The following is a 14,459-nucleotide window of genomic DNA, read 5'->3' as shown; positions in this document are numbered from 1 at the left end:
CCTTGACAGGAAGCCAGTGTAGGGAGGCTAGCACTGGAGTAATATGTTCAAATCATTTGGTTCTAGTCAGGATTCTAGCAGCCGTATTTAGCACTAACTGAAGTTTATTTAGTGCTTTATCCGGGTAGCCGGAAAGTAGAGCATTGCAGTAGTCTAACCTAGAAGTAGCAAAAGCATGGATAAATTTTTCTGCATCATTTTTGGACAGAATGTTTCAGATTTTTCAGATGTTTTGAGCGCGAGTGAAATTGGCATGATGACTGCAGGAATGTCCACCAGAACTTTTGCCAGATAATTTAATTGTAATTTCTCTACCATAAGCTGACCTTCATAATTTTAGAGAACTTGGCAGTATGTCCAACCTGCTTCACAACCGCAGATCATGTGTATGGCGTCATGTGGGCGAGCGGTTTGCTGATGTCAATGTTGTGAACAGAATGCCCCATGGTGGGGTTATGTAATGGGCAGGCAGGCATAAGCTACGGACAACGAACACTTGCATTTCATTGATGGCAATTTGAGTGCACAAAAATACCGTGACTCAATCCCGAGGCCCATTTTTTTTAAGGTACCTATGATCAACATATGCATATTTGTATTCCCAGTCATGTTAAATCCAAAGATTAGGGTCTCATTAATTTATTTCAATTGACTGATTTCCTCATATGAGTTGTAACTCAGTCAAATCAATGAAATTGTTGCCTATTGCGTTTATATTTTTGTTCAGTATATTTTAGATCTGTTTTTTTGGTGGGGGGGGGGGGACCAATCACTATACTTTCAAATCACTAAAACCAGATAGAAACGGTAGAGAAGTGAGAATCAACCTACATTTAGTGTTTGTTGTCCGGACCGAGTGGCGCTGTGCTAGAGGCGTCACTACAGACCCGGGTTCGATCCCGTGCTGTATCACAACCAGCCGTGATCGGGAGTCCCATAGGGCGGTGCACAATTGGCCCAGAGTCGTCAGGGTTAGGGGAGGGTTCGGCCGTCATTGTAAATAAGAATTTGGTCTTCACTGACTTGCCTGGTTAAATAAATAACAATAATCACCAAAATGGAAGCTAGACAGTCAGGGAGCATGGTAAATTACCAAAACAATGGATAGAGGACATTCAGTGCAGTCCTCCAGACCTCTAGAAGACCAAATGCGCCACAGGGGCAAAATGAGTTTGACAACGCTGGTTCTAGTCCTTCTTACAAGCTGTGCTTGGTTGAGTTGCTTAATTTAATCTGTTCAGCATCAAAGCTGTATCTGTGTCGGGTCTGTATGGTTTCTTGATTTTATTGTATTTGTGATCACGGATTCACATCCTCACAGGATGTATGTAGATATAAATAATAATTGGTTTCAGGCACGTCTGTTGTTTGTGATTTGGTGTTTTTAACACTAGCGCAGGAGAGAGGTGTGGCTTCATCAAAAACAACTACAACCTTTTCTTATTGAATGTTACCAATATATTTATCGGAAATTAATCATTCTAAACTAAGTAGTTTTATTCTAGTTTATATGTATAAATAAAAAATGTTTCTATATTATATATATATATATATATAACATTTGCTATTTTATATATATATTATATATATAAATATAGAAACATTATGTTATATATTTGATTTCTTTAGAATGATGGATGGACTATGCAAATAGCCCATGTCTACTAGCATAACAACACAGCCAACGTTAACCAGGAGGCAGCTCGCTAGGCTAAAGAGATCCATCTGCCCTTTTGTCGTCGCAGCTGAAACGTCAGACACCAAGGGCACCTGTCAAACTTGAAAACGACTCTGCATTTGCACTCTCCATCTCATAGCTAACATAACCTCAGGTCGTGCATCCCTCGTCTTTCGACTTGAGACTAAAGCAAGTAAGCTAAAGATGTCTAGCTAGTTCTGCATGCTCAGTTAGCTAAAAGGAAAACATGATTAGCTAACCTGGCTACAGTTACCTAGCTCGCTAATCATGTGTTCCTTTCATTAATTTAGCTATTGATAATAGCTAGGATAATTGTGAAATATGAATTGAAAAGCTTGAGATTATTTTGTGCATGTGTTGCACACTGTAAAACTGTGGTTGACGGTGGATGACTACCTCCTTGGCTTATAACGGCTACTAGCTCCTGTGTCCATTGCAAGCAATGCCTTTGTGCTTTTTGAGGCTAAATGCGTTAGCATCATGGAATATCAGCAATGCAACTTGAAACTAAAATAGAAGTGTAACGTTAGATGCTTTATCGATGCATGCCTGTCTTGTTGAAGTGTGAAACAAATCTATTATTGCTACTTATTTAGCACGCTAACTCCTCGTCCTTTGTTGTTGCTTTGTTTCTCTCTGAGCACATGGCTTTCCTTGTTTTTGTTTCAGTTAGATACAGCGCCCCCTATTTACAAACTGATGATGTCAAATAGTCCAACATTTCTATGGCTGCGTTTTATACCGACAGTCCAATTACTTTTTTGTTACTAATTGGTATTTTGACTAATCGTATCAGCTCTGAAAAATATCTGGTGTGAAAAAATCGGACTTGGTCAAAGGACCTTTCAGTGGAAGACATATCAGAATGGGCTGGCTGTGTCATTTCCATTTTTGGAAAAAAAATGTTTACCTTTTATTTAACTAGGCAATTCAGTTAAGAACAAACTCTTATTTAACTGGACGATAAATGCATTGCAACTTGCACATTTCGCTAGATAAGCTATACGTTTGTATTTAGCAGATGCTTTTATCGAGAGCGACTTAGTTAGTACAGAATTATTTTTCAGTCTGATAGAAAGTTAATTACATCTTAAGTTAAAGGCCCAGTGCAGTCAAAATCCATTTTCCCCCCCGTGTTTTATCTCATATTGTACAACAGATGATGAAACTTAACACTGCGAAAGTGTGACAAGTGTTATATATATCCAGATAGTTGCAGGTTTGGATGCGCGTGAGTTTCTGCTTTCCATGGTGACATCACCATGCGGTAAATTAGACCAATAACAAAGAGTTCCAAACCTCTCTGCCAATAACAGCTAGTGTTCAGTTTTAACCCTCCCCATATAGACCACTCCCAGACAGTCCTAGCAACATTCTTGTTGTGATGAAATAGTTGTTTGCTTAAACTATTTTCGCCCATTTAAAAAAAAAAATTGAAATGTATTACAGTAAGGTACTAAATTGTTACCCAGAAACGAGTTGATATAATGCAGTAAGATATTCAGTCGGTATAGAAAGTCACCACCCTCTTTCGAAATGTTCACTTTTTGTTGCTTTACAGCCTGAAAGGAAAACACATACAATCTCACTTTTTATGGCTTTATTTACACAAAGTGACCCACAATATCCCAAGTGGGATTTTTTAAAAATCAATATTATTTATTTTTTTAACTCTGAAAACTAAAAGCAACAAAAAAAATGTGCAAACATGCTGAGGTATAACCAACAACCTTCAAGAGGTCACAAATCAAGCTATTTGGCTTCCGTCTGTGATCAATTGTAGTGACTTTGATTAGTTCAGAATAAAAGCTGCTGTTCAGAGAGGAGTTTGACGCCCTTCGCCACTACGGGCGGAAAGGTACTTTCAAAAGATCTACGAGACAAAGTTGTGGAAAGGCACAAGTCAGGGGGATGGATATTAAAAGACTTTAAAGGCTTTGTCCCTCGGCGCACAGTTAGGACCATTATTACGAAGTGGAAGGCGTATGGCACCACCCAGACCCTGCATAGATCAGGCTATCCCTCCAAAAAACTGGATGACCAGGTAAGGAGGAGACTGATCGGAGAGAGAGGCTAACCAAGAAGCCAATGGTGACTGAAAGAGTTTCAGGCCTTTAGGGCAAAAGACTGGTCAATGTGTGCATGTGACCGCAATATCACAAGCTCTCCACAAATCTGGCCCCACCCTATGGGAGGGTGGCAAGAACAGGGGAAAAAAAAACACTCCTCAAAAAAAGCCACATCAAGTCTCGTTTGAAGCTTTGCCAAATAGCACATTGTAGATTCCCGAGGCCAAGTGGCAAAAGGTGCTGTGGTCAGACGAGACCAAAGTTGAACTTTTTGGCCTGAATGCAAAACAATATGTCTGGTGAAAACCCAATACATCTTTCTACCCAAAGAACGCCACGCCTGCAGCGAAGGGCGCCACGCCTGCAGCGAAGGGCGCCACCCCTGTAGCGAAGGGCGCCACCCCTGTAGCGAAGGGCGCCACCCCTGTAGCGAAGGGCGCCACCCCTGTAGCGAAGGGCGCCACCCCTGTAGCGAAGGGCGCCACCCCTGCAGCGAAGGGCGCCACCCCTGCAGCGAAGGGCGCCACCCCTGCAGCGAAGGGCGCCACCCCTGCAGCGAAGGGCGCCACCCCTGCAGCGAAGGGCGCCACCCCTGCAGCGAAGGGCGCCACCCCTGCAGCGAAGGGCGCCACCCCTGCAGCGAAGGGCGCCACCCCTGCAGCGAAGGGCGCCACCCCTGTAGCGAAGGGCGCCACCCCTGTAGCGAAGGGCGCCACGCCTGTAGCGAAGGGCGCCACGCCTGTAGCGAAGGGCGCCACCCCTGTAGCGAAGGGCGCCACCCCTGTAGCGAAGGGCGCCACGCCTGCCGTAAAGCACGACGGGGGCAGCATCCTGTTGTGAGGGTGTTTCTCTTCAACAGGGACTGGAACGCTTGTCAGGATAGAAGGGAAAATGGACAGTGGGGGAAAACATTTTTTTTTGAGGAGAACCTGCAGCCCTCTACCAGGAAGTGGAAGATGGTTCACGTTTCAACATGACACTGACCTAAAGCAACCGTACGTACAGTGGCTGAAACGCGAGAAGGCGAAAGTCCTTGAGTGGCCTAGTCAATGGGTGGCCTAAATCAATGGGATTTAGGCCCTGACCTAAATCCCATTTGAGAATCTGTGGAATGACTCGAGTGCAGTCCATGAGTGGTCGTCGTTCAATTTTGACTGAGCTTGAACAATTCTGCAATGGAAGAATGGGCAAATATTTCACAGTCTAGGTGTGCAAAGTTAGTAGAGACATATTCAAAGAGACTCATGGTGGATCCACCCAGTATTAATTCAGGGGGGTGTCCACTTATCCAAATAGGCTATTTTACTGTTTTAAGTTAAAAAAAATAAAACACTTTTTCACTTGGATATTGTGGGTTACTGTGTGTAAATAAACCTGGAAAAAGTCAGATTTGATGCGTTTTCATTTTAGGCTGTAAGGCAACAAAAGGTGAACATTTTTGAAAGGGGATGGTGGCTTTCTATACCCACTGTTTATATTACAGTAAGGTACTTAATTGTTACCCAGAAATCATTTGATACAGTGGGGCAAAAAAAGTATTTAGTCAGCCACCAATTGTGCAAGTTCTCCCACTTTAAAAAGATGAGAGGCCTGTAATTAGGTACACTTCAACTATGACAGACAAAATGAGAAAAAAAATCCAGAAAATCACATTGTAGGATTTTTATGAATTTATTTGCAAATTATGGTGGGAAATAAGTATTTGTCATATATACGCTACATGACCAAAAGTATGTGGACACTTGCTCGTCGAACATCTCATTCCAAAATCATAGGCATTAATATAGATTTGGGGCCCCCCCTTTTGTTGCGATAACAGCCTCCACTCTTCTGGGAAGGCTTTCCACTAGATATTGGAACATTACTGCTATAACAGCCTCCACTCTTCTGGGAAGGCTTTCCACTAGATGTTGGAACATTGCTGTGGGGACTTCCATTCAGCCACAAACACTAGTGAGGCCGACCACTGATGTTGGGCGATTAGGCCTGGCTCTTAGTCAGCATTCCAATTAATCTCAAAGGTGTTCAATAGAGTTGAGGTCAGGGATCTGTGCAGTCCAGTCATGTTCTTCCACACTGATTTTGACAAACCATTTCTGTATGGACTTCGCTTTGTGCACGGAGGCATTGTTATGCTGAAACAGGAAAGGGCTTTCCCCAAACTGTTGCCACAAATTTGGAAGCACAGAATAATCTAGAATGCCATTGTATGCTATAGCGTTAGGATTTCCTTTCACTGTAATTAAGGGGCCTAGCTCAAACCATGAAAAATAGCTCCAGACCGTTATTCCTCCACCAAACTTTACAGTTAGCACTATGCCAAATCCAGATTCATCCGTCGGACTGCCAGATGGTGAAGCGTGATTCATCACTCCAGAGAAGGCGATTCCACTGTTCCAATGGTGGCGAGCTTTACACCACTCCAGCCGATGCTTGGCATTGCGCATTGTGATCATAGGCTTGTGTGCGGCCTGCTCAGCCATGGAAACCCATTTAAGGAAGCTCCCGACAAACAGTTATTGTGCTGACATTGCTTCCAGAGGCATTTTGGAGCTCGGTAGTGAGTGTTGCAACTGAGGACAGAGGATTATTTGTGCTTCAGCACTCAGCGGTACTGTTCTGTTAGCTTGTGTGGCCTGCCACTTTGCCACAGAGCCGTTGTTGCTCTTATACGTTTCCACTTCACAATAACAGCACTTACAGTTGACCGGGCCGGTCTAGCAGGGGAGAAATTTGACGAACTGACTGTTGAATAGGTGGCAACCCATGACGGTGCCACGTTGAAAGTCACTGAGCTCTTCAGTAAGGCCATTCTACTGCCAATGTTTGTCTATGGAGATTGCGCGGTTGTGTGCTCGATTTTATACACCTGTCAGCAATTGCTGATATAGCCAAATACACTAATTTGAAGGTGTCCACATACTTTGGTGTATATCTTGTTATTTTATTTGACCTTTTATTTAACTAGGCAAGTCAGTTAAGAACAAATTCTTATTTACAATGACAGCCTAGGAACAGTGGGTTAACTGCCTTTTTCAGGGGCAGAACGACAGATTTTTACCTTGTCAGCTCGGGGATTCGATCTAGCAACCTTTCGGTTACGAGTTCAACGCTCAAACCACTAGGATACATGTATTCAGACCCCTTCCCCTTTTCCACATTTCGTTACATTACAGCTCTATTCTAAAATGAATGAAATCAAAATTCCTTAGTCTACACACAATTCACATTATGACAAAGCGAAAACAGGGTTTTAGATTTTTGTTGTTGTTGCAATTATATTAAAAAAGAAACAGATTACTTATGTAAATAAGTATTCAAACCCTTTGCTATGCGACTCAAAATTGAGCTCAGGTGCATCCGGTTTCCATTGATCATTCTTGATGTTTCAACAACTTGGAGTCCACCTGTGCTAAATTCAAATGATTGGTCATGATTTGGAAAGGCACACACACACCTGTCTTTATAAGTTCCCAAAGTCGACAGTGCATGTCAGAGCAAAAACCAAGCCGTGAGGTTGAAGGAATTGTCCGAAGCGTTCCGAGACCGGATTGTGTCGAGGCACAGATCTGGGGAAGGGTACTAAAACATTTCTGCAGCATTGAAGGTCCCTTAGAACACAGTGGCCTCCATCATTCGTAAATGGAAGAAGTTTGGAACCACCAAGACTCTTCCTAGAGCTTGTTGCCCGGCCAAACTGAGCAATCGGGGGAGAAGGGCCTTGGTCAGGGAGGTGACTAAGAACCCAGAGCTCCAGAGTTCCTCTGTGGAGATAGTTGTCCTTCTGGAAGGTTCTCCCATCTCTTTAGCACTCCACCAATCAGTCCTTTATGGTCGAGTGGCCAGACAGAAGCCACTCCTCAGTGAAAGGCACATGACAGCCCGCTTGGAGTTTGCCAAAAGGCACCTAAAGGACTCTGACCATGAGAAACAAAATTCTCTGGTCTGATGAAACCAAGATTGAACTCTTTGGCCTGAATGCCAAGCGTCACGTCAGGAGGAAACCTGGCACCATCCCTACGATGAAGCATGGTGGTAGCAGCATCATGCTGTGGGGATGTTTTTCAGTGGCAGGGACTGGGAGACTATTCATGGGAAAGATGACCAGAGCAAAGAACATCTCTGGAGAGACCTGAAAATAGCTGTGCAGCGACGCGCCCCATACATCCTGACTGCACTTGAGAGGACCTGCAGAGAAGAATGGGAGAAACTCCCCAAATACAGGTGTGCCAAGCTCGTGGCATCATACCCAAGAAGACTGGAGGCTGTAATCGCTGCCAAAGGTGCTTCAACAAAGTACTGAGTAAAGGGTCTGAATACTTATTTAAATGTGATATTTCAGTGTATATATATATATATTTTTAATATACATTTGCAAAAATGTTTGCTTTGTCATCATGGTGTATTTTGTGTATAAATAAATCAATTCAATCAATTTTAGAATAAGGCTGTAAAGTAACAAAGTGTAAAAAGTCAAGAGGTCTGAATAGTTTGCGAATGCACCGTATAGTGTAATACGTTAATACATTTCAAATCAACCTCCGTTTTGAATATCCAGGCTAGTATTTGTATTTATTATGGATCCCCATTAGTTCCCGACAAAGCAGCAGCTGCTCTTCCCGGGGTCCGGCAAAATTAAGGTCGTTTATACAATTTTAAAACTTTTTTTAAAAATGCATTCACAGATTTCACAACACACTGTGTGCCCTCGGGCCCCTACTTCACCACTACCACATATCTACAGTACTAAATACATGTGTGTGTGTATAATGCATGTGTTATCGTATGTGTGTGTGTGTGTGTGTGTACGCATGTGTCTGCCAATGTTTGTGTTGCTTCACAGTCCCCACTGTTTCATAAGGTGTGTTTTTATCTGTTTTTTCAAATCTAATTTTACCGCTTGCATCAGTTACTTGATGTGGAATAGAGTTCCATGTAGTCATGGCTCTATGTACTACTGTGTGCCTCCACATAGTCTGTTCTGGATTTGGGGATTGTGAAGAGACCTCTGGTGGCATGTCTTGTGTGGTATGCACGGGTGTCCGAGCTGTGTGCCAGTAGTTTAAACAGACAGCTCGGTGCATTCATGTCAATACTTCTCACAAATACAAGTAGTGATGAAGTCAATCTCTCCTCCACTTTCAGCCAGGACAGATTGACATGCATATTATTAATATTAGCTCTCTGTGCAGATCCAGGGGCCAGCCGTGCTTTCCTGTTCTGGGCCAATTGCAATTGCAAAAGTCCTCTTTTGTGGCACCTGACCACACGACTGAACAGTAGTCAAGGTGCAACAAAACTAGGGCCTGTAGGACCTGCCTTGTTGACAGTGTGTTAAAATTTGATTTGATTTAAGAGCATCTCTTTATTATAGACAGACTTCTCCCCATCTTAGCTACTACTGCATCAAAATGTTTTGACCATGACCGTTTACAATCCAGGGTTACTCCAAGCAGTTTAATCACCTCAACCTGCTCAATTTTCCACATTATTTATTACAAGATTTAGTTGAGGTTTAGTGAGTGTTTTTGTTCCAAATACAATGCATTTAGTTTTAGAAATATTTAGGGCTAACTAATTCCTTGCCACCCACTCTGAAACTAACTGCAGCTATGTGTTGAGTGTTGCAGTCATTTCAGTCACTGTAGTAGCTGACGTGTATAGTGTTGAGTCATCCGCATACATAGACACACTGGCTTTACTTAGTCAGTGGCATGTCATTAGTAAAAAAATAAAACGCAAGGGGCCTAAACAGCTACCCTGGGGAGTTCCTGATTCTAACTGGATTATATTTGATATGATTTAGCTAAAGAACACCATCTGTGTTCTGTTAGACAGGTAACTCTTTATCCACATTATAGCAGGGGGTGTAAAGCCATAACACCCTCTGTGTTCTGTTAGACAGGTAACTCTTTATCCACATTATAGCAGGGGGTGTAAAGCCAGAACACCCTCTGTGTTCTGTTAGACAGGTAACTCTTTATCCACATTATAGCAGGGGGTGTAAAGCCAGAACACCCTCTGTGTTCTGTTAGACAGGTAACTCTTTATCCACATTATAGCAGGGGGTGTAAAGCCAGAACACCCTCTGTGTTCTGTTAGACAGGTAACTCTTTATCCACATTATAGCAGGGGGTGTAAAGCCATAAAACACAAGTTTTTCCAGCAGCAGACTATGATCAATAATATCAAAAGCTGCACTGAAGTCTAACAAAACAGCCCCTACAATCATTTTATCATCAATTTCTCTCAGCCAATCATCAGTCATTTGTGTAAGTGCTGTGCTTGTTTCATGTCCTTCCCTATCAGCGTGCTGAAAGTATGTTGTCAATTTGTTTACTGTGAAATAGCATTGTATCTGGTCCAAAAAAAAATCCCAGAAGTTTACTAAGGGTTGGTAACAGGCTGATTGGTCGGCTATTTGAGCCAGTAAAGGGGGCTTTACTATTTTTAGGTAGTGGAATGACTTTAGCTTCCCTCCAGGCCTGAGGGCACACACTCTCTACTAGGCTTAAATGCAAGATGTTGCAAATAGGAGTGGCGATATCGTCTGCTATTATCCTCAGTAATATTCCATCTAGATTGTCAGACCCGTCTGGCTTGTCATTGTTGATAGACAACAATAACTTTTGACCAGGGGCCTGTAGGGTAGTGTACTATGAGAATGGGGAAGTGTGGTTAAGTAGTTTTTAATGGTGTTTCATTTTCAGGGTAAAGACAGAGGTTAGACGCCACAAGTGCCTCCAGCACCCCCCTGCTCTCCTTTTCGTCGGTCCCCACGACGTCACCAATGCGACCATGGGAAATAGCAGTGACTAGGCGGCCACCGACAGCCCCCTTGAACCAGAGGAGGTTCCTGGGAGAGCCCTGCAACACCCCAGAGCACCTCAGGAGAAGGTGAATAGTACTCCCTTCAGTACTTGGATGTGTTCCAAATGGCACCCTCTATAGTACACTACCCTATAGGCCCTGGTCAAAAGTAGTGCACTACTACCCTATAGGCCCTGGTCTAAAGTAGTGCACTACTACCCCTATAGACCCTGGTCTAAAGTAGTGCACTACTACCCTATAGGCCCTGGTCAAAAGTAGTGCACTACTACCCTATAGACCCTGGTCTAAAGTAGTGCACTACTACCCCTATAGACCCTGGTCTAAAGTAGTGCACTACTACCCTATAGACCCTGGTCAAAAGTAGTGCACTGTAAAGGGAATAGGTTGCCATTTTGGGAAGCGGAGACCTTTTTTTGTTTAATCAGCTGTCATCATGCGATGACGGGCCATTCATCCTGAGGTTTCCTGTATGGTGTGTTCTGGTCTACTACATACGGTTTTGGAATCGTTTGTGCTGTATTCAAGAACCAAATGCCTAAACAGCACTTATTTGAATGTATTTGAGACACTATTTTCCCAGTTTACATGAACTGAAGAATAGCAGAATTAAAGTTTAAAATGAAAAAATAAAAAAAGTATTTGTATCAAAAAATAATGACAATTGTCTTAAGTACAGTTGAAGTCGGAAGTTTACATACACTTAGGTTGGAGACATGAAAACTTGTTTTTCAACCACTCCACAAATTTCTTGTAAACAAACTATAGTTTTGGCAAGTTGGTTAGGACATCTACTTTGTGCATGACACAAGTAATTTTCCAACAATTGTTTACAGACAGATTATTAAACTTGTAATTCACTGTATCACAATTCTAGTGGGTCAAAGGTTTACATACACTATGTTGACTGTGCCTTAAACAGCTTGGAAAATTCCAGAAAATTATGTCATCGCTTTAGAAGCTTCTGATAGGCTAATTGACATAATTTGAGTCAATTGGAGGTGTACCTGTGGATGTATTTCAAGGCCTACCTTTAAACTCAGTGCCTCTTTGCTTGACATCATGGGAAAATCAAAATAAATCAACCAAGACCTCAGATAACGAACTTTAGACCTCCACAAGTCTGGTTCATCCTTGGGAGAAATTTCCAAACACCTGAAGGTACCACGGTCATCTGTACAAACAATAGTACGCAAGTATAAACAACATGGGACCACGCAGCCGTCATACCGCTCAGGAAGGAGACGCGTTCTGTCTCCTAGAGATGAATGTACTTTGGTGCGGAGAGTGCAAATCAATCCCAGAAGAACAACAAAGGACCATGTGAAGATGCTGGAGGAAACAGGTACAAAAGTATCTATATCCACAGTATAAACGAGTCCTATATCGACATAACCTGAAAGGCCACTCAGCAAGGAAGAAGCCACGGCTCCAAAACCGCCATAAAAAAGCCAGGCAACGGTTTGCAACTGCACATGGGGACAAAGATCGTACTTTTTTGAGAAATGTCCTCTGGTCTGATGAAACAAAAATAGAACTGTTTGGCCATAATGACCATCGTTATGTTTGGAGGAAAAAGGGGGAGGCTTGCAGGCTGAGAACACCATCCCAACCGTGAAGCACAGGGGTGGCAGCATCATGTTGTGGGGGTGCTTTGCTGCAGGAGGGTCTGGTCTACTTCATAAAATAAATGGCATCATGAGGGAGGAAAATTATGTGGATATATTGAAGCAACATCTCAAGACATCAGTCAGTTAAAGCTTGGTCGCAAATGGGTCTTCCAAATGGACAATGACCCCAAGCATACTTCCAAAGTTGTGGCACAATGGCTTAAGGACAACAAAGTCAAGGTATTGGAGTGGCCATCACAAAGCCCTGACCTCAATCCTATAGAAAATTTGAGGGCAGAACTGAAAAAGCGTGTGCGAGCAAGGAGGACGACAAACCTGACTCCGTTACACCAGCTCTGTCAGGAGGAATGGGCCAAAATTCACCCAACGTATTGTGGGAAGCTTGTGGAAGGTTACCCAAAACGTTTTACCCGAGTCAAACAATTTAAAGGCAATGCTACCAAATACTAATTGAGTGTATGTAAACTTCTGACCCACTGGGAATGTGATGAAAGAAATAAAAGCTGAAATAAATCATTCTCTCTACTATTATTCTGACATTTCACATTCTTAAAATAAAGTGGTGATCCTACCTGACCTAAGACGGGGAATTGTTTCTTGGATGAATTGTGAAAAAAAAAAAACTCATTTTTAAATATATTTTGCTCAGGTGTATGTAAAGTTCCGACTTCTTCAACCGTACATCCTAAACGGATCGTGTTAATTGTCCACGCACGGTGTTCTGGATGTGTCATGCTTACTTGTGGTTCCGGAACAAAAAAAATCCTTAAAGGCGACCTTTAAATTCTAGCTGTTGTTTCGGAACCTTTTTCCCCCACTAAACATCTCTAACTTCTAATGTTCATAAAAAAAAAAAATGTTAAATGTAAAAAAACAAAACAACATTACTTTGCCTTTTAATCTAAGTAGTATAAGTATACTACTTAGATTAAAGTATATATCTAAGTATACCCTAAACAGAATTTCATACAATGCATGGTATGCCTGGTGTATCATGGATGTGCTCACTTGATGTTCCTGCAGCCCGCCAGTGAGACGACAGTGGGGGAGTCGAGACCGACCGGTCGCACTGCACGACTCCTCGCTCCAGGATGAGAACTTCCACCACGCCTCTCTCTTCTCCCAGCAACATCAGCGGGTTCTTTTAGATGAGGCCAGACAGTACAGCCACGCCAGTGCCCCGCCACGCATGCTCCACCCTGCCGCACACCCACCTCGGCATCAACAGAGCCCCATCATGGTGGATGTACACGACCAGGTGCGTAGGTACACACCGCTGTAGTAGTTGGGGGACTGAAGATTGAAAAGGTGATGTCCGGGATGGGCCTCAGGCCCCTTTTTCATTACTATCACAGTGTCTGTTGTAGTCTAGCTAATTTGAAATTCACGCTGGGTTAAGATCAGGGCCGGATGTGGGGGTATTTATGCCGTCCGTTAGGTTCTATGGTACCGTGAGCTTTTTGGAGAAAGAACCGATGTGATACGCAGAACAGTCTTCAAAATTAGACTTAAAAAAAAAAAAAATGGTCTGAATTACTGTTTTCTCTCTTGTACCAAGATGCACCAGGAATCCGTTCCGATCTCTTACACTGTTACCACGGTGACGACGCACGGTTTCCCCATCCACACCGGGCAACCTCTCCCAGGGTGCAACAGTCAGCAGCTCCCAGCATGCTCGGTAATGTTCAGCGGACAGCTCTCTCTGCTCTGCTGCCTTCCTCCTCCTGTGAGTTTGAAAAGGAAGAGCTGGAATGTCAGTGACGTCCATGTCAGCAACGCACCATACCCACTGTTAACACACCGCTACCTACACACCATACCCACTGTTAACACACCTCTTCCTACTGTTAACACACCATACCCACTGTTAATACACCGCTACCTACACACCATACCCACTGTTGATACACCACTTCCTACACACCATACCCACTGTTAACACACCGCTACCTACACACCATACCCACTGTTGATACACCACTTCCTACACACCATACCCTCTGTTAACACACCTCTTCCCACTGTTAATACACCTCTTCCTACGCACCATACCCTCTGTTAACACACCTCTTCCCACTGTTAACACACCTCTTCCCACTGTTAACACACCTCTTCCCACTGTTAATACACCTCTTCCTACACACCATACCCACTGTTAACACACCTCTTCCCACTGTTGATACACCTCTTCCTACACACCATACCCACTGTTAACACACCATACCCACTGTT

General features: G+C 43.2%; 1 protein-coding gene across 9 annotated transcripts in view; it reads left to right on the top strand.

Moving 5' to 3' along the window:
- LOC110504518 (RING finger protein 44) overlaps positions 1-14,459 on the top strand; it is a 60,327-nt gene that overhangs the window by 6,668 nt on the left and 39,200 nt on the right. For 4 of the 9 annotated variants that reach the window (XM_036970243.2, XM_036970246.2, XM_090220073.1 and 1 more), the window contains 3 exons: positions 10,479-10,665; positions 13,251-13,485; positions 13,786-13,953. In XM_036970243.2, the coding sequence (XP_036826138.2) occupies positions 10,559-10,665; positions 13,251-13,485; positions 13,786-13,953 (510 nt within the window). In that variant the 5' untranslated portion in view covers positions 10,479-10,558. Of the gene's footprint in view, positions 1-1,633; positions 1,872-10,478; positions 10,666-13,250; positions 13,486-13,785; positions 13,954-14,459 lie in introns of those variants that run through there. The other 5 variants (XM_090220075.1, XM_036970247.2, XM_090220074.1 and 2 more) reach the window with 3 other exon arrangements.

The sequence above is a fragment of the Oncorhynchus mykiss genome, chromosome 25, assembly GCF_057628025.1.
Source record: "Oncorhynchus mykiss isolate SJ-2025 chromosome 25, ASM5762802v1, whole genome shotgun sequence".
In the NCBI taxonomy this organism is placed as follows: Eukaryota; Metazoa; Chordata; class Actinopteri; order Salmoniformes; family Salmonidae; genus Oncorhynchus; species Oncorhynchus mykiss.
Note: the sequence above shows the minus strand (reverse complement) of the source record. Positions and strands in the feature narration are given on the sequence as shown.